The 18,764-nt window shown below is 36.4% G+C and overlaps 1 protein-coding gene across 1 annotated transcript in view; it reads left to right on the forward strand.

Moving 5' to 3' along the window:
- Positions 1 to 18,764, forward strand: part of LOC309675634 (cAMP-dependent protein kinase type II-alpha regulatory subunit-like) — a 64,836-nt gene that overhangs the window by 13,490 nt on the left and 32,582 nt on the right. Inside the window, exon 2 of the mRNA XM_082487958.1 lies at positions 11,041 to 11,076. Within this exon, the coding sequence (XP_082344084.1) occupies positions 11,041 to 11,076 (36 nt within the window). The remainder of the gene's footprint in view (positions 1 to 11,040; positions 11,077 to 18,764) is intronic.

The following is an 18,764-nucleotide window of genomic DNA, read 5'->3' on the forward strand; positions in this document are numbered from 1 at the left end:
ACACCTGTTAATTGAATTCTTTTCTTCATGTGCTCTTATGTGCTTAGTGGTGCTTGAGTTTAAGATTTTTATAAATGCTTTGTGCTTCACTACATAATTTCAGTTGCACTGAAGTTCAATTTTCTTTGTCCTCGTTTGTGTACAAGTTAGATTTGCTTAAATATCTGTCGTAATGAAAGATGTGAGTGTTCAGCTGTATCAATTTATTTGCTTTCTGAAAATTATGGTTGATTTTGCTTATAAGGAGTATAAGGTGCTAGTAAACTATATTAGGTATGGATGGCATTGTAAAACTGTTTTATGGTAGTAAATATTTGATTTTTCAAGATACCTTTTATATCCTGATACAGCATTATTTAAAGATGCTATCAGTCTCACTAGGATTTTATAATAAGCCTGCCAAGCAGCTGCCAAGTGCAGATAGCCAACATTTACATTCAGTGTTGTGTGATGGTAGCTGTGACATGATTCCAATTAAAAGCTTGGTTTGCACATTGCAGATGTCTTCTGAATATTAATGTGTACTACAGACAGAGCAGATGGATCTCTTTAAAATACAATGCAGTGAATGTAAAGTTAAGGTTCGGTTTCTGGTGGAAATTGAGAGGCAGTCAAAAATATTCTTTTTTTCTTTTTCATTGCTAAAGCACAATAATATCTGTGCATTGTCATAATCTTCTTTACATACAGGAGGAAATCAACTCTTCATTATACATCCAAATAAAAATACAGCCTTATGCTTTATTGAAACGCCATTATCTTAAATGCGTTATCTTAAACGCCAAATGTACCTAGAAAAGTATTAGGAATGCATGCAACATTTGCTGTGCTTTAAATATGCCTCTGCCTAAAGGACAGATATGAGGCAACAGATAATAATTGACATGTAGGATGTCTATGAGTTAATCGAGGAGTTGTTCATTGACAAAGACTCTGTGAAAGTATATATAAGTGTGTGTATTTAAAGGGGATTTGAATATGTATGTGAGGTGTATTGGAAAAGTGCATCCTGGATAGGAGGGGTAGTATAAAACTGGGAAATGAAGAGAGTAACAAGAACATCAGTGGTGTGCTGCCATATAGTGTGTTGCAAACCCAAAGTTATCTTTCAAAAACCAGCAGCAATCCAGCTGTGCAAGTGTGTGAATTAATTACTTAAATATTTACCCTGCTTCTATGGCAGTCCTTGAGATAAATGGAGTAAATCCTTGATAGTGGGAATATAATAAAATTTTGGAAATAACAGGGTAAGTGTAGCATGGAAACAGAAAGGAGAAGGGTTTCTATATGAGTGGGAATTGTAACTTTCCTCTTTTCTGCTGCAGTTGTGTTACCCTCTCAGGCAGAATGCAGGTGTGTGAGAAGGGACCGAGCAGTTGAGTACAGGCGGAAGATGTTATAGAAAAGACAGTGACAGGAGGGGTGAAATATGTAAATCCAGTACATTGGTAAAAACACTAGCAAGTTAAACATAGCTGTGACATGCTTGTCTCCCACCCTTTTTATACTTAACTTTACAATAGCTTATACCTGAGGCTGTATAAACACTAAAGCCAGTGCCAGTGATAGCATTTTCTACTTCATCCATGTTACTTTAATGAAGACTTTCCCCCAGATCTACATTTGCATTATGTTTGGCTACTCTAGTTATATTACCTGGCTAATATTTCTCTCAAAGTTACTGCCCTAGCTGTAGAGAAGAGGTTCCTGGCTTCAGCAAGAGTACTTATTAAAGTGATACATGCATACTTTCAGAGAAGTTGGCTGTGTGCTATTCCTGAGGATAATACTCATTTGATAAGAGGTTTTTGTTTTGTTTTGGTTTGTTTTTTAATATAGACCACAGCGAGACTGAGAGTAGAATAGCCCATGAGGTTTGGGAGAGGATGGCAGTGACCAGGTCGGAATGAGGAAGAGCTGTGTCTGGACCTCGCTCTGGCTGGTTTTGATGATGTCCCAGACCACAGTTGTAGGTGCCATTTCCCTTACAGAGGAGTGTAGAAATTGCCTGGTGAATCTTACTTAGTTGTCATGAGAGGCCCTCAGTGGGTTGTTGCTCTCATTAAAGATTGCTTACTAATGTTCAATGCATTCAGTTGTTCAGGATAATAGTGTGACTTTCATTAGGCTTGTGAAAATAGAAAAACAAGTGATCTTGGCTGATTGCAGTGGCAGATCAGGAGGAGTCACTGAGACTATGCTTTTTGGGGAAGTTACTTAAGTATTTTAAACTAAAACATAGCAGTGGCTCTGTGCTGTAGTAGAATGAAATAAAATAATACATAATGAAATGTATAAAAACTTGTCTCAGGTTTATGTGGTTTTTGTTTGTTTGAGCTGTATTCACATTGCATTCATCTGTATACAGTTCATTAATCTTTGGAAAGACATTTCTGAAAGAGCCACAGTGGAAATCAAAATGGAGTAGCTTACTAGACATAGTTAAATCACAATTTTGTGACTCATTTAAAAATTATCTCCAGGGTTTCCAAGTATGTTTGGTGAAACTCATCTTTCCAAGTAAGCCAAAAGAGATTTAAATGTTGTTAATTTGTAACATAGAGCAATGACTTTGCACCTTATAACCACTCAAAGGATTAAAATCTGGCTTAAATCTTTAGCGTTTTATGTTGTAAAAGACAAAGATGTGAAGATAAGTTTTCGAGGTGTCTTAGAAATCAAAGCCATAGTAAAAAATCAGTTGAAATGTGAAAGTGTTATGGTAAAAGAACTGTACTTGTCAGAGTCAAATGTTGCTTTACAGCACTTCTGAAGTTTCTACCAAAAATATTTCAGACAAAATTTGCCTTCATTACATTTCAAAGATCTTAAATACCCGAAGTATTAATCCTCCTGCCTAATATATCTGTGAGTTCTGGTGGGGTGGGAGTCTGGTAAATGAAGATGTGAAGTTTGAAAGCAGGACTGGTAAGATAGAAAGGAAGTGTCAAGAGACTTGGAACAGTGTCCTTCCTCAGCCACTGCACCTAGTCTTGAGGCTGTTGCCCATGTTTCTTACTGATTAGGAAATGTCTCATGGTTCCCTAGATAAGATGCAACTATATTTTCCTGTATGAAGCATTTATTTTAAGGAATTTTTCAATTATTTCTCCTTGATGTGATGTTTGTGTTACTCTGTAGTCTCATACTCATCTTTGACCCTTTCTGGCTTTTTCATTGTCAGAGAATCCCTATGAAAATCACTTCCAAATATGTTCAGGATCTTTACTTTTTATCATCTACTTTAATGTTGGCTTTGTAAGCCTGATGACATTCTGGCTCTTAAAACTTTTGTGATATTACTAATGTGGCTCCTTTGTTTCCCTGTCTCTGAAATGCCTTCCTCTTTAAACGTGCTCTGAAAGTCCAAGCAAATTTCCCTTTTTCACTTATTTTGTCTTGCTTTGCTGTACCCTCCAGCATTTTGCTGCTTCTGACAATACTTTGAAGATTTGTCATAGAATCATAGAATGGTTTAGGTTGGAAAGAACCTTGAAGATCATCGAGTTCCAACCCCCCTGCCATAGGCAGGGACACCTGTCAGTTGCTTCTTAACTCTCCTACTTCTTTGCAGCATCCTTCCTTTTCTGTGCAGTGTATGATTTTTGTCTTTCTAATCCTGAAAAAATTCCGAAGTCTTTTATTTCAGTCTCTGACAATCTCCACTGTAGTATCAGCATACAGTTTTATCTTCAATCACTGTGAAATGTATTCTTTCAGCTGAGATTGTAGCCGAGCACTGGGAATTTGTCTAATTTCATGTCTATAAAGCAAGTGCATGTCTTGTTGCTATCTCTTCGATCTTCATAATATAGATTACTCATAAAAAAACAACACCAAAAAAAAAAAAGTGCTGTGTTTGGCTAGGTCTCTGAATCACGTCAGCAAGAAATAGGAGAGGGCTGTGTGGGTCATGCCATTGCAATGTCAGATAATACGGAGTGCTGCTTGATAGGTATTAATTCTCCTGTACTTAGGCTTCAGTTGGGCTCTATTAACTCCTGAATTCTGAGAGCAGGATTCATTGCATAAGAGGGTCACTGTCCTTTTTGATACTGAATTAATATATGCTGAGAAACATAATCAAAATAGTACCATGCACGACTGTTGAAAATCAGTTGTGGAATGAGAATATTGAAATAGTGATATATTTTCCTAAAGTGTCTTTAATTAAAACAAACAAAAACCTCTTAACATCTTAGACAAGAAGTGCTGTTATAAGCAGAGGGTCCCCCAAATTTCTTTCAGAGTTAAGTAAAGATTTATCTTTCTTGAATTTGTCAGCTGTTTAAAGTCCGTCCATTCCAGAGTGCATATTAATTTTTCTTCTGTCTTAAAAAAGCGCCAACCCAAAATAGCACAACAGCTTTAATAACTTTGTAAACCATCTTTTTTTAACTGACATAGATGCCTTGCTTCTTGACTCAACTTTTTCCTTCAGAAGTAGTTATTACATTCTGTCTATCAGAGGGGTTTTAAAATCTCTGAAAGCAGGGATCAGGGGGTCCTCTAAGATGAGGCTTCCAGACAGTGTTTTTCCATTTTTGTGTCAGTAATTTTTAAATCCAAATAAAGAAATCAATTAAATTGGAGACCAGGATGTGTTGCTACTTTGTTTTTATATTTTATTATCTCTTGCTACTGATGAGAGTTATTTTAAAATATTGGGAATGAAAAGGTGTCTGTGCCTCTTATTACTTCTCCTGTAGCAGAGAGGAAAAGAGTGTTTAATATTAATATAATTTTTGTTGCTGTTTTCCAACTTAATGGATGTAAAAGTCTCTTACAGAAAAATAAAGTGTGTGTGTGTACACAGACAATCCTGGACTGTGCTTTCCATTTTTCTGCCTTTTTTATTTTTAATGTTCCATGCTCCCTCTGTTTGTCCTCTGAAAGAACGTGCTTCCTCCCTAGTGTTCCCTGACCTTTTGTCTTCCTCCGAATATCTGGCATGCTTCAATTGACACCATCAGAATCTCTCCTGCCTGTCTCTAACCAGTTTCTGAGTTTCCATCCTCTTCTGGGGGAAAGGAAATAGAAGGAAAAAAAGATTGGCACCTGTAAAACTCTTGTCTGTTTCTGTCTGTTTTGCTTTTCTGAAAGAAACATTGACCTGGACTGTAGGTTCCAGAACTGCCTCTGAAAAAATTGTCATAGTTTGTAGCGCACTCACACTCCGCACCTTGTCAAGCAGAGAGCTGGAAGGGGTTAGTGGAATTTGCCAGGGTCCAGCAGGGATGCCCTGAAGAAAATCATGGATACGTAACTATTATATTAGTAACAGTCACAGGGAACACCATTATTTTACTTGTTGAAAAACAAGTTCAGATTTGTATTTATTAAAGTGTGATTGTGTACCTGATGATGAAAGTCTTGTTTCTGCTATGGCATTCCTTTTTAATTACTAGGAATCCTAAAAACGTGATACTTGAATCTTTAAATTTTCTCACAGTTGTAATGGTTCATATTCATGTAAGTCCATTAACATCTTGGTGTGTAGAAAAACAGTTTGACAGCTGTAGTCTAGCACTTCCTTATCGTAACTTGATATAACATTCCATAGAGACAGTCACGCCTCAGATTTATATTCCACTCTGCTTCTGGTATTTCAGCTTTAGTAGTTTATAGTGTCAACTCACATGTTGTTTGGATAATCTTAATTGACATGTTAAATAAGAACAACTTACATTCTGTTTCTCTTTTTTTCTCTGTTAACATAGGATGATATTGTGACATGATTCGATGGGAAAGGACTCTAGAAGTCACCGATTTCTGCTGATTTGTTTTAATAAAGCTGGTATTTTATGCCTATGCTCTATGAACTCCGAGTACTATATTGCTGAATTTATATAACCTATTATAAACTTTGCTCCATCTTTCATCAGGAAACCTTCAATTGTTGAGTTGATTAGAGTGTTGCATGAAAGATCTGTATTAAATTTTTGTGTGCATAATAGCTTAACTTAGTTTGCTGCTGTAAATTGTATCCAGCATGAGAAACAGTCGGCATGGGTTTTTTTTTTTTCCCCCAGTTATAATTAGGAAGTGTTAGCGGGTCCTAGTAAAAAGCAGAGTGTTTGTGGAGGAAGAGGAATAAAGTTTTCGAGGTATTCAGTACAGAATGGTAACATCTAGTACTCTAAGCTCATGCCTGGAATGCCAGTTCTTCGTTTGTCCCTGAATTTTTCCTGTGACCCTGAGCTGGTTGTTCGAGTTTTGTTTAACCTTTCTGTAAGAATTTAATGTTCTTACTATGTGTAAGAAGAGGATAGCAATAACTAGGAGAATGATTACTGTAATTTCTCACTTCATTTCAAGCTTTAGTGTCTTCTGTAACTGTACAATGCTTATTAGTAGTATGGAGAAATAACTTACACTATTATGGTAGTAGTGTAACTTTTTAAAAGCTTGCTGGTATTTTTTACCAGTCACTTTTCAGTATACTGACGAAGAAGTGATCCCACGCACTGTAGGAAAAGCATTCTTTTAGATCTCCTTTGTAAAGTTGGAGAATAATTTTATTGTGACTTGTTTGGCTTAAATACTTTAATTGTTTGGTTTTGAAAGCAGGGGTAAAAAAAAGTAATGTCTGTTTCCTTTTTCTTTTATATACTTTTTCACCTGTGGGGCTGAGTTTTAACACCGGCCTGTAACCATAGTCGGAACTCTTGTAAGTTAAGAACGGTGAGCCAAAATCCAGCATCAGATATTTCAAAGAAATCTCCATGCCAAAGCAAACTGAAGAACATTGGAGAAATTCCTGTATTTTTACTTTTGGAAAGTATTTAAAAAATAATAATGAAAAAAAAAATACCTATGTTTGAGGTCAGCGATTCCCAGCATTATCACATACCAGTCTCTGCTTCTGAAATTAAATCCCTAATTTTTCAAGTGAGAAAATGAAATGGAATGGAGCCACTAACAAGTAGTAGTATAGCTGCATGGCAGTAGTGCTGTTCGCTGTAAGGTACATTTGTGAATTTAACTAACATAATGTACAGTATTGATTTATTTATGCAAATTATTCAAATAATTTTTATTAAATAAATGGAATGCCATACCTTTACTTTGAGGAAGAAAGGTTGTGCAGTCTTCTATTTGTAAATACGTACATGACTAATTTTTGCTGAGTTAGCCGATTGAAGGTAGTAAAAAATGTTTTTGAAATTGGGAAGCTGAGCTCCTTTATAGCATTGTTTCTTCTTTGAGTGTTTGTATGTGTCATTCATATATATATGAATGAATGCCCACTATTTTGCTGGGTTGTTTTTTTTTTTCCTTTTTCCCCAGTGCAGGAAAAGGAAAATGATGATTGAGCTTAAGTGATACTGACATAAAATTGGTAACTACTTATTTAATCAGTATTTGATTTAAACTAGAGAAATTACTAGTTCTAGAAATTGCAATTGTAAATAAAAAAGAATCCTACAGCCAGAAGCCTGTGATTTTTTTTTTTTTTTTTTTTTTTTTTTTAGTCTGAAACAACCCCTGTTAAGTGTTCCTATCTAGTGCTTAATTCCGACTGTGCCTCAGGACAGTATGGAGAACACGCACGTGTTCAGCAGACATTTCTGACTTTTCTTAAACAGTGGAATAGGATTGCTGTCCTTGGTCAGTTCTGGCAAAACTTGCCAACTTCATCTGCCTTTCCACTACTGGCGTCACTTGCCTTTGGCTGCCAGGGAGGAAATTGGGCTGTTTTGGTCTCTTCTGGTACAATGGTTTAATTTACCTCAGTTTCTGTTGTGTTTACCTAATTACTGGGTCTTGGCTGCCATAAGCCAAGTAAAAGCAGGGACCGTGCCAAAGGTGTGAGACATTTTGAACTTGAATATTGCTGCATCTGAGGTTTTGACATAACGGCGAGTTTGCAATACAATCATCTCTCAGCAAAATCTTTTAATCTCACTATAATTTCTGCAATTAATATATAACTTACCTGAGACGTGGCCCATTGGTGTGCAGGAGGGAAATTCCAAATGTGAGTACAAATAAATTATTTGTTTCCCATTTCAAAGCAGCGATTTCTTTATATTGATGAGGATACCAGCTCTCCTGAGTGGTACCAGGCCGATGTGCTGGGTTCACTGTCAAGTTCTTGTTACAGGGCAGGCAGAGGTGTGCTGTAGTGGCTCTGCTGGTGTAAGAGGTTACTGTTAGTTTATCTATCACTGTTGCTTTCAATTAGATGCCCTTTAGTGTTCAGTCTAGGAAATAGGCTGGGTTAACCATAAATGTATTATTCCCTTCCGCCCCATCTAATTTTTTGGAATCTGTCCACAGACTGTTGTAGGCGTATGTGGGACCTTCATGAGTTGTTCTCTCAGCAGTCCTTGATGCCAGGCTTTTCTCCGTGTACCTCTAATGACAAAATGCAAGGGTGCCATAGGAATGGCTATACTGTCTGTGCAATACTGAAAATAATCGTAAACAACAAGAGCTTTTCATTGGTAAGCCAGAACAAAAGAAAATGCTAATCCTCCGTAGTAGGAAATGTCAGATTTTATCTCTTTAGCATAAAAATAGTCATCTTCTGACAACATATAAAAGTGAACCTGAAATTTTATACATGTTAAAACTGTCACTGGTGTAAGAAAAGCAAACTATCATTGTAATCTTAAAAGCTTTGTGGAGGCAGAATAATAGTGCTCTTTTAACTGCCCTTAAAAGGTTATGTTTTTTTTTCTTGTTTTTAACACTGTGGAAAACTTGATGCTGTTTTGATGACACTGAACTCTGCTATGGGATAAAATAATCAAGATTCTAAAAGAAGCCATAGTCTTTGAAAAGCGGATTTTTTCCTGTGGTACCCCAAAGTATGTCAGAGTTTTCAGTAGTTTATTAGTTCTGTTCAAAGATGTTAAAATGTTATACTTAAGCATGAGTAAGAAATGGGTGTAGTGGTCAAAAGGTGGAGAAAGTCTGTGTATTCAAGACAGTGCCTGAAATAAAATCATGTGTTTACTAAGTGTTGATTAGAAGTATCTGAATCTGTATGTGAGACCAGTTAATCATTACATTGAAACTGTTATGACCTCAATGAGGTGCTTTTACTGCAAACTAATCAAATTATGTTTTGAATTTAATATTTCTGTTGTAATAAATCACTTTGTAGTGGGAACAGAACTGATTGATTGGTTTTGGTCCCTTTGTTCTTCAATGTCTTAGAATTGGTAGGCTTTTGTCTGTGTCTGTAGATAAGCAGTAGTGCGTTTTCCTGTTTCTTAAGGTCCAAATTTGATTCCCAGCTTTGAGTAGTTACTCGGTTAAACTAGTTCAATAAACTAGAGATAAGAATGAATGTACTGTTGCCGGGCAATTAAAGTCTAGAGCAGTATTCTGTTGCCACTGGTGGCGCACATGGAACAGTTAAAAACAGGGCAAAATGTATGGACGTTTTCAGTTCAGGGGGTTGCATGTGTTTGTTGTTTGTTTAATAAACCAGAATGGATCTCTGTTCCAAATGCCTGTCTCCCCTTAAGGTGATTAAAAACTTCTTGCATCCATGGTGTCCTTTGGCAAGTGAAATATGTGGTGCTCTTATTTGCAGGAGGGGTCATTCCTGTCAAAAATTGCTTAAAGGTTTGAAGAGAAAGCTTCTTGATTTCTCAGGTTTATCATTCAGTGTTTGGAACTTCTTCAAGATTGATGTATGAAATACTGTGTCAATGTTATTTTTATAAGGATTGTGCCGTTTTATAGAAGTTTAGGTCTTGATCTAAATTGTAAAATTCAAAATAATCTTGCTTTTAATCCTTAGCTTCTTGTGAAGCTGAATATTGTCTCCTTTTTGATAGATTTGGCTGAAAACTCTATGGAGTTAGCTTGATTATTCGCCCCCCCCTTCTTTCTTCTGATTTTCTTTATCATTGCAAAAGAGATCTCTTTTTTTTTTTTTCTGGTATTATTATCAGTTAATGTGTTTCAATATAGACACAGGGTGGTTGTAGATGCTAAAAAGCTGAGTTCTTGGTTATTTGCTTAAGAAAGCATTGTTCTTTATATTCTGGTGGTGCTGAGATACTCAAGTTTCTAACTTCTAAGAAATGATGGGCTTGTTAACATTTTGGTAGCATGTGTTTAATAAATCTAGCTCTGTGATGCACATGCTTTGATGTGATATAAAGGCTCATCTAATTCTTAAATGTTTAAAGAATGGAATAGAAAGGTCACTGGTTGTATCAGGAAAAATGCAATTACCAGTTGAGGGGAAGAGGAATGGGAAAGCATAAAGCATTCGGAATAAAATTACTTTGGTTGTTAGTGGTGAAAGGGAGCATGGTGTTTTGGTTTTGTTCTGGGTGAAGTTTTACAGGTTGACTGTTTTTTGTGTTGAGGCTGAAGCAACTCACAAAGACAGTAACTTGAATACAGTGAAAGGAGCAAAGAATATTGTTTACTGAACGTTGGCTTAATGTCAAAATCTATGGGAATAGTGAAAGTCAGGAATTTCATCCCAAATTAGTGATAAAGTTTAAAGACCTTGTATACCTAACAGCACAAACAGAGAAGCAATGAAACAATGGATCCCATCTCAGAATTTTTTAATTTAAATATGTGCCCTTATGGAAAATGGCCTTGGTCAAAGATAGATGAGTTGAGCCAGTACAGGAGTATAGAATGGTTTAGTTAATAAGTTCCATCAGCTTTTGATCCATGTTAATTAGCTATACTTAACTTAAAGTGCTTGAACATTTTGTAATAATGCTAAGTAAAGTGGTCTGTGAATTGATGATAGGTCAAGACTGAGTAACCTCTGTAGAGGCATATATTTTTCAGAATTGGGTAAAAAAAAAAAAAAACCCAAAACTGCTTACCCTCCATCTTGGCATGTAATGACCTTCTGGAATATCAAATTTTAACTTTGAATAAACACTTAAGGGCTGGCAAGTAAGTAGATGAAAGCTTTATATTGAGGCATTTTTAAAAAATAGATTTGTATGGGATTTGTATAGTAAAAATATCATGATTATTCAAGATGATGGCTTTGAATTTGTAATAATAAACAGCATTTGTAATTTTGATTTGTTTATTTTGCAGCTCCGGTTGTTAACCGTTACAACAGAAGAGTATCAGGTATGATTTCCTTTTAAGAATTTAATGTTTCTGAAAAAGTTTTGAAATGTGTATTTGACTAAACGCATTACATTAAAAGATGACCTTATTCTTCATTGCTGTCTTATTTCTCATACTTCCTGCAGTATTTTTTTTTTAATAATGAGAATTTTTTCTTAATTTACTGTAGAAACCAATGGGCAACTTAATGAGAGTAGTTTAAGAAACAGTTCTGTGGGTGATCACAGACTATTAAAGCAACTTCAGCAGTAGTAACGATTCTGTCCAGAAAAACTTCCCAGAACTTTTATGCAACATAGTAATTACGGCAAAGGTTTGCTTTGCAGTGAATTGAAAAAGTGGCAGCTTCTTTCTGCTGGAACACATCTCCTAATCTTCCATGTTGTGAAGAATTTTGTCTCTGGTTAGAATATAGAAGTATGGGGGTGGAGGGTGTCCCCTGTTTGTGGTGTTGTAGCCCCTTGCTTGTGCAACTGATACTTAAAATTGCAGTATTTGTGGCTGTTCGTTTGTTCTGGAGATGCAGATGATGCTTTTTGTTTGTTTTCTATCTTAATCAATATTAAATGCTTTAATAAGTAGCTGTTATTCCCAACAAATTATTTTTAAAGTTGTTTTTGAACAGTATCACAGGCATGAAATGTTATATCTAGATGAAAAAGTATTGTATTTTTTTCGTTCAAGATGCAGTGTGGATTGCTTTGCATAGGTTACTTTTTTTCCTTCAAGTATTTAATTGTAATATTTAGCTGGTCTAGAAAGTAATTTTGGTTCTGATTTGAAATATGTCTTTGTAAAAATGCCAACATGTTCAGCGTTTTCTCTCTAGTTTTCAGTTCAAGTCTACTCAGTTTGTAACTTGTGTATATTATCTGACATGTTCTTTGGTGTGATAGTTATGGTGGGGCACTGTTGATAATATATATATGGTATAAATATATGAGATAAATATATATTTAATTTTATGTGCAAAATGTCCTTATAGCCATGCAGTTCAGTTGCTTTACTACTAGTTGCTTGGGTATGATTAAGGGTATTTATGCATATATGTATAAGTAATTGTGAGTATAATGAGAACTTCATAACTCTTAAAAATTGACAGTGCTGGTAGTTTTGGTGTATGATTACAGAAGAAATTTAGGCGAGACAAAGCTAAAGCTATTTTGAATGATGGAGTTTGATACTCTGATAGTAAATCTTGGAAGTCATACATTGTAGAGTATCTTAATCTGAAGAGTCCTAAGACATTTTCATTTCTCTGCTAATTAAACCAATCCATCCTGGAACCTGCTGACAGAGTAAAACCTTACAAATGAGAAGTGAATACATCTCGGATTTAATTTTAAATAAAGGCTAAAGTGTTCCTGAAGCTAAAAAGTTGAGCCTTAATCAGAGAGTAGTTGTAATCTTTTTGAATCTGCAATGCTGAAATATAATATTGGTGCTCTCATAGTACTGAGCTACGCTTCGTTAAACAACAGGTTGCTTCATTGAAGGGGTCTAAAGGTTAATGTGAACAACTAGACAGAAAATGTAAAATTGAATTGCTAACTTGTGCAACTAGATTAAGGAGGACTGTTTAGATCCTTAATAACACTGCTGCTCCAGGAAGAGCTAGAATAATTTAGAGTTTACAGTACATGTTAGAATTCTCATGGAGACAAACATTAATAGAATATGTATATTTTACTACTGTGTGTTAAATACTTTCACCCCCAAAAAAGTGTTTTCTCCACTTTTTATATATACACTGTACAGGTCATGATTAGTGCGGAACTTGTTAGAATGTGAAAGAGATGTATACAGCATCCATGCATATGCAAGGAGACTCCATTTTCCTTCTCTTGGCAGGAAAAGTACAGAAACCTACTGGTTTGGGGGGGGGTGTGTGTGTGTTTGGTTAGGTTTTTCTGCACTCTGTACCTGCTGTGTTTGTCAAGAAGCTGCCGAAATAGGAACAAGACTGGCAGGGTTCTCCTAGGTTGTTGAACTCAGCCCCTTGCTATCACAGGCAACCACATTTTATAATCCCTTGCATAAAATGAATGACCGATTTGTTGGTTTCGGTGCTCTGAATTTGATTTGATTTCTTTGTTAGATGTATTAGGTTTTTAAAACCTTTTAATTCCGCAATTTTTATAGGATTTCTTTTTTCTTTATTAAACAAACCAACATTGCATTATGGATTACTCAGTGTAGTATTGAAATGTATCTGTTTTTAACTAATTAAGTGAAGCAGAACAAACCATGGAGAAGAAAAGTTGGCACACTTTTTTTTTTTTTTTTTTTTTGTAATTGCATTTTCTGGTCTTCTATTCAGAAGAACTTCCTGATAGTCCGTGTTGAACATTGTCAGTCCTACCAGCTATTGTCATGTTTCCAGTGCTGTGTTATGTTTTTATAAGCGGAATAAAGAGCAGAGCTAAATTGTTTGCTGGTATCAAGATTTACATGCACAAAATTATAGTTTTACAGTACTCTTGAAGAACAAAGTAGGAGAATAATATAAAGCCCAACTGGGCATATTGAAGACAAGACTTAAAATTCGAGCAAGACTTTTTCTTTTCTTTTATTTTAAGCATTTGGCTGTTTAGGGGATTATGGCATTGCTGTCATTGTTCAGTAGGTCAAGAATAAAAGATAGAAAAAAATAATTCTAATTAAAGGAAAAGATAATAAAGTAATTGTCTACATTATACATACAGTTTAGGACAGGCTAATAATCATTCTGGTAAATGATTCAACCGCATATATATTCTTGGAGACTAACAATTGTTTATGACCCTCTCTTACACATAGCAGTTACAGAGTATCTTTTAAACTGCTTTATTAATGTCTTCAATATTAAATTTGGATTGTTTACTCCTGGTCACTTGAGATTGGCTGCCTAAAGATAACAGGATGACCATGATATCCTTGGTGCACTAATGCAAGTTCTGAGGACACATAAACCCATAGAAAAAACCCTGTTGTAATGATTACTGAATTTTTATTTAAGTGTTTATTTTTAGTTAGAAACATCTAAACCTGGGGCTCTTGACTGTACTGGCAAATATTGCTTTAATGATTGTAAATATTTAGCTGTCATTCTTTAAGACTTACTCAAAATATGAGTTTTCTGACACATGGCAAGAATTGGTCAGGAAGTTTTATTTTTGTGCTTTTTGAAAACTTGGAGCAAATTAGTTTACTTCTAGCTTATGCAGTACCTCAGTAAAATACTTCAACAAATCAGGACTTAAGAAATCTGCTTGACAAATGGTAATCTATTAGAAAGGTCAAGCTGACCTTGTACATTAAAGCATGTCTTTTTGTATATGCTTTTTGTCCAGAAGAACAAATTTTATTTCTACATTTCTCTAGTCATTGACCAAAAATGATACTGCCTTCGTACCCCTTAAGTAGCACATTCTCACATACGACCTCATCTTTCTCACCGTGTAGTACCGAGAACACAGGGATTCGTTCTGCTCGCTTATGCTCCCCATTTCTGCAACGTTTGCTGCTTATTCATCTCCTAGGCTGATGTGTTCCCTGACGGGGAGGGACAGAGTTGGTTTGCTTGGTATTAAACTCTTCCAGGCAGTTCTACAGCCATAAAGGCTCTGCAGGGAATCCCATTTGCTGCTTGACCAGAGAAACGTGGCTTTGTGTGCTGGTCAGAGATCCAGTCAGCAAAGCAGGGGTCCGTGGGTGGGACAGTGAGAAACTCCATAGACTGTGTAGGAAGGTCATCCTGGAAAAGCGGGACTTACCTAATCATGTTCACAGAATTATCTATAGAAGTGCGGAGTGGTAAAGTAGTGTTCTCATGAAAAGAAACAGCCCTTTCCAGGAAACGCTAGGAGGGAGAAAGAGAAATGAGCGCTTGATGTTCCCTTAGAAATTTATCTAATGATTACTTGTGTATAGCATGTTTGGCCATGTAACATTTTGAGGTTCCATGGCGTGTGCACAAACCCCAAGCATTGTGTCAGTCATTTCTAATTTGTGTACAAGCTGGTGGATGACTTGGTTAAAATAATCCTCTGTTGGCAAAATCGTGCTATCCCTGCATAGAAACTGAAAAGAAAGAAAAACCACCTAACCACCCCATAATTTTAAAACCTCCTAGCTATAGGATGCCATAGACCACGGTGCCATGGGCAATGTCAGTGCTAATCACCCAGTAGAACAGTCTCTTGCTGCTGCTGTAAGTGACTGAGCAGTGTCTGCGCCTCCTGCTAGTGTAACTCACGTTACACGGCTTGCTGACTTACTCTGCCCAGGCTTGGTTTGGATGGCCTGAAAACCATACAGATTCTTTCCTCCCAAGAGCTGGACTGTGTTGAAATTCATGCTTGCTTGATTACGTTTCTTGATCTTCCTCCAAGCATAAGGGCTCCTGACAAACTTTATTTTGTTAGTCACTTACTTTTCTGTAGTGAAGGAGACCGCAGAGAATGCGAGTATCTCAGCCCTTGCTTAGTGACTACAGGGTGCAGGGAGGTGGGAGAAATCAGTGATATGTCCTTTCTCAAGTGATGGTATCAAAGCTATTTCAAAAATAGAGGGAAAGGAGCATTAAAATTTGTCCCACTCTAACAACTGATATGTAACATTGAGGAGAATTTTGCTCCTGGCAGTATATGAATGAAAGTTAATTGTGGTTTTGGAACGAAGAGTGTTTGTGACACCTGTTACAGCCTCATTTGGGCATAGGTTCTCCTCTTTTAGTTTTAGCATGTTTCAGAAAATTAAAGTTTTTTGCTAGATTTCTGTATTGCCATTTCTAGACACTTTTAATTTATTCGACAGAATACCCTCTCTCCAGCAGAATTGCTGACTTGTTCATGGGATAGAAAAAAATCTGACAAAATATGACACCCATACCATACATGTGTGGCAGAAGGTTTTAATCTTTTTTCTTCAATTATTTCTGGTTATCTGAGTGACCTGGTATAATTTATCTCTTGCGTATGCCTGTAACTCCCTCCTCAATCTCCTTTTGGCCTCTGTGGGATAGGAATGGGATTACAGTTTTCATTATTCAACAACTATCTAAGCAGGATAATTGAATTATATAATCTAGGGAAACAATATATGATGGCTCCTTCCCTAATATTTTTATACCAGTAAAGTAACATGACTGTCAGGGCTGTGACTACTTTCGTGTTAATATAAAAAGTAATCAAATGAACAAGGCTTGCTTCAGTTAGTCCCTTTGGTGGGGCAGCTTTCAGCAGAAAATTGGTGAGGTGAGAAGGATCAGATCTGCTGTCCCTGGAATCAGGTGCTAAGCCCTCTCGTAAGATATGATTGCTGAATAGATGTTTACATATGTAGAGGATAATTTAGTTTGAATGTTACTGAATCCTGTTTTCCTGTGTATAGTGAAAATTAACATTGTTGGGGGGACACTGACCTTTAACATTGTCAGTGTCCCCAACAAATGTTGGGTTTGGAATCAGTGTTTTTGATGTTTCTCTTCTCTCTAGCAGTCTCGATAAATACGATGGTATGGGTTTTTGGCTTCCCCCCCCCCCCCCCTCGTCTTCATGTAACACTTTAACATGCTATTTTTAGAGGGTGTAGGTATAGAATTTTGTATTTGAATAACATATAAAACAATGTTCCCTGGCAGTTTCTGGCTTTTTTTTTTCTCCTCATAAGGTAAACTTTGTAAGAGGCCTATATGAGCATTGGTTCTTCAAACTCACTGATGGTTATCCATATTGACTATGGGGGACTCTGCCTTGAACTCTTCATTCTTCTGGCTCCTACCAAAGATGAGAAATCATCTCAAAAAGTAGATATGTTGTTTAAGTCTGATACCTCTCTGGGCTTTCTAGTGAGATACAGCATTTTCTTCACACCCTGGCAAGTTGAGATGTCAGAATATGATAATATTACACATAGTAAAATCTTTCTAGTTGCTCTTAGCCTTTTAAAATGACAGCTTTAAAAAAAGTTATCTTCTAAGAAAGCTTTTATATTAATTATTGCCGTGCAGCGTTTTAGTATTTGTTAAAGCATACTGTTTTGGGATCCTGTTGAATTAGGACATCTAAATAGTAGCAGTGAAGCAAGAGGCAACACTTCTTCTGAGAGGTTGTTTTGAGTATTTTCTGTTGCAGGATACTATCTGCTGCTTTAGTGATAAGATCTCAACTTCAAATCATCAAGGAAGAAAGACTGAATGACTAACTTTCTCTCTGCCATTCTCTTTGCTTTCTACTTACCACGCTATCTGATTATCAGAGGATGACTTGAAAATCATGATCTGGTATCTTCTCCTGCATCTATTTAATGAATTGCTGTATTGATTATTCTCTGTCCTACAAAACTGATAGCATAATAAGGGGCAGCTAAGATGATGAAGGGCTTGGAGCATCTGCCTTATGAGGAAAGGCCGAGAGAGCTGGGGCTCTTTAGCCTGGAGAAGAGAAGGCTGAGGGGAGACCTTATTATGGCGTACAAGTATCTAAAGGGTGGGTTGAAGGAGGATGGAGCCAGGCTCTTTTCAATGATTCCCAGTGACAGGACGAGGGGCAATGGGCACAAGTTAGAACACAGGAAGTTCTGTTCAAATACACGGAAACACTTCCTTACGGTGAGGGTGACAGAGCACGGGCACAGGCTGCCCAGGGAGGGGGGGGAGTCCCCTTCTCTGGAGATTGTCAAGACCCGCCTGGATGCAGTCCTGAGTGATGTGCTCTGGGCAATCCTGCTTTGGCAGGGGAGTGGGGCTGGGTGATCTCTAGAGGTCCCTTCCAACTCTGAAAACTCCATGATTCCGTAATAACTTCTGCTGAAAGGTTTTCAGGCAGATGATAAATTGTAAGAGACTTTTGAGTTCAAAAATTCACATTTTTACAAATGGCACAAACAGCTTTCCTATTTCAACAACCTGATGCTTCTATCATTTTTTTGCTAGCCCTAATGATTGCAAAACTGATATCATAACTAGAGTGAAAATAATTCATTTTGAAAAATGTTGATATGAGCAAAAGCCAAGTGTGTGGGATGACAGATGAAAGTGGTGATAAATTGTGTGGGTGCTCTCCTGTAAGAAAGTGCCTGAATCATTATTGGTTATAAAAAAAAAAAAAAAAAGAGCTTGTTTTCTCTGTTTGCAATATTGGGACTTATTTAAAAAATCTTGGCATGTAATTGGCATTCAGTGAATAATGAAAAGCTTATTTTTGGAAATTAACAGTCGTGACTTCACAATTACTTGGATTTCACACTGTTGTGAATAATTCTGCTTGTAATTGCTAGATTTTTTTAATGACAAAAAGAGAAACAGAACACTCAATGAGCATCCTAATTTAAACTTAAATTAAAACTTAAGTCAGTGCAATACCTGGTCAGACGAGATATGATCCAGTCTACTCAGTGCAAATATAAGTGAATAAAAGTGCTACAGTGGAGTAGAATTCATTGTTTTCCTCTTTGTATTTATGCTTGCTGAGTAATTGTTCCTGCTTATAGCGTTACATAATGATTAAAACTTGTTCATCTGAAGTCAAATATTTTAACTCATATTAGTCCTTCGAATTAATTGGGAGAATAAGGTATAGCTATGCCCATTTATTTAGCAAGTAATGCGGTAAGGCCCAGTTTTTCAAAAGTATTCGGGTGGCAAAAGGTGCAGGTGATTAACTTTCATTAATTCATTTACATTAAAGATCTTTAAAAAGCCTGCA

This window comes from Vanellus vanellus (genome assembly GCF_965231255.1).
Source record: "Vanellus vanellus genome assembly, chromosome: 9".
NCBI classification, from domain to species: domain Eukaryota; kingdom Metazoa; phylum Chordata; class Aves; order Charadriiformes; family Charadriidae; genus Vanellus; species Vanellus vanellus.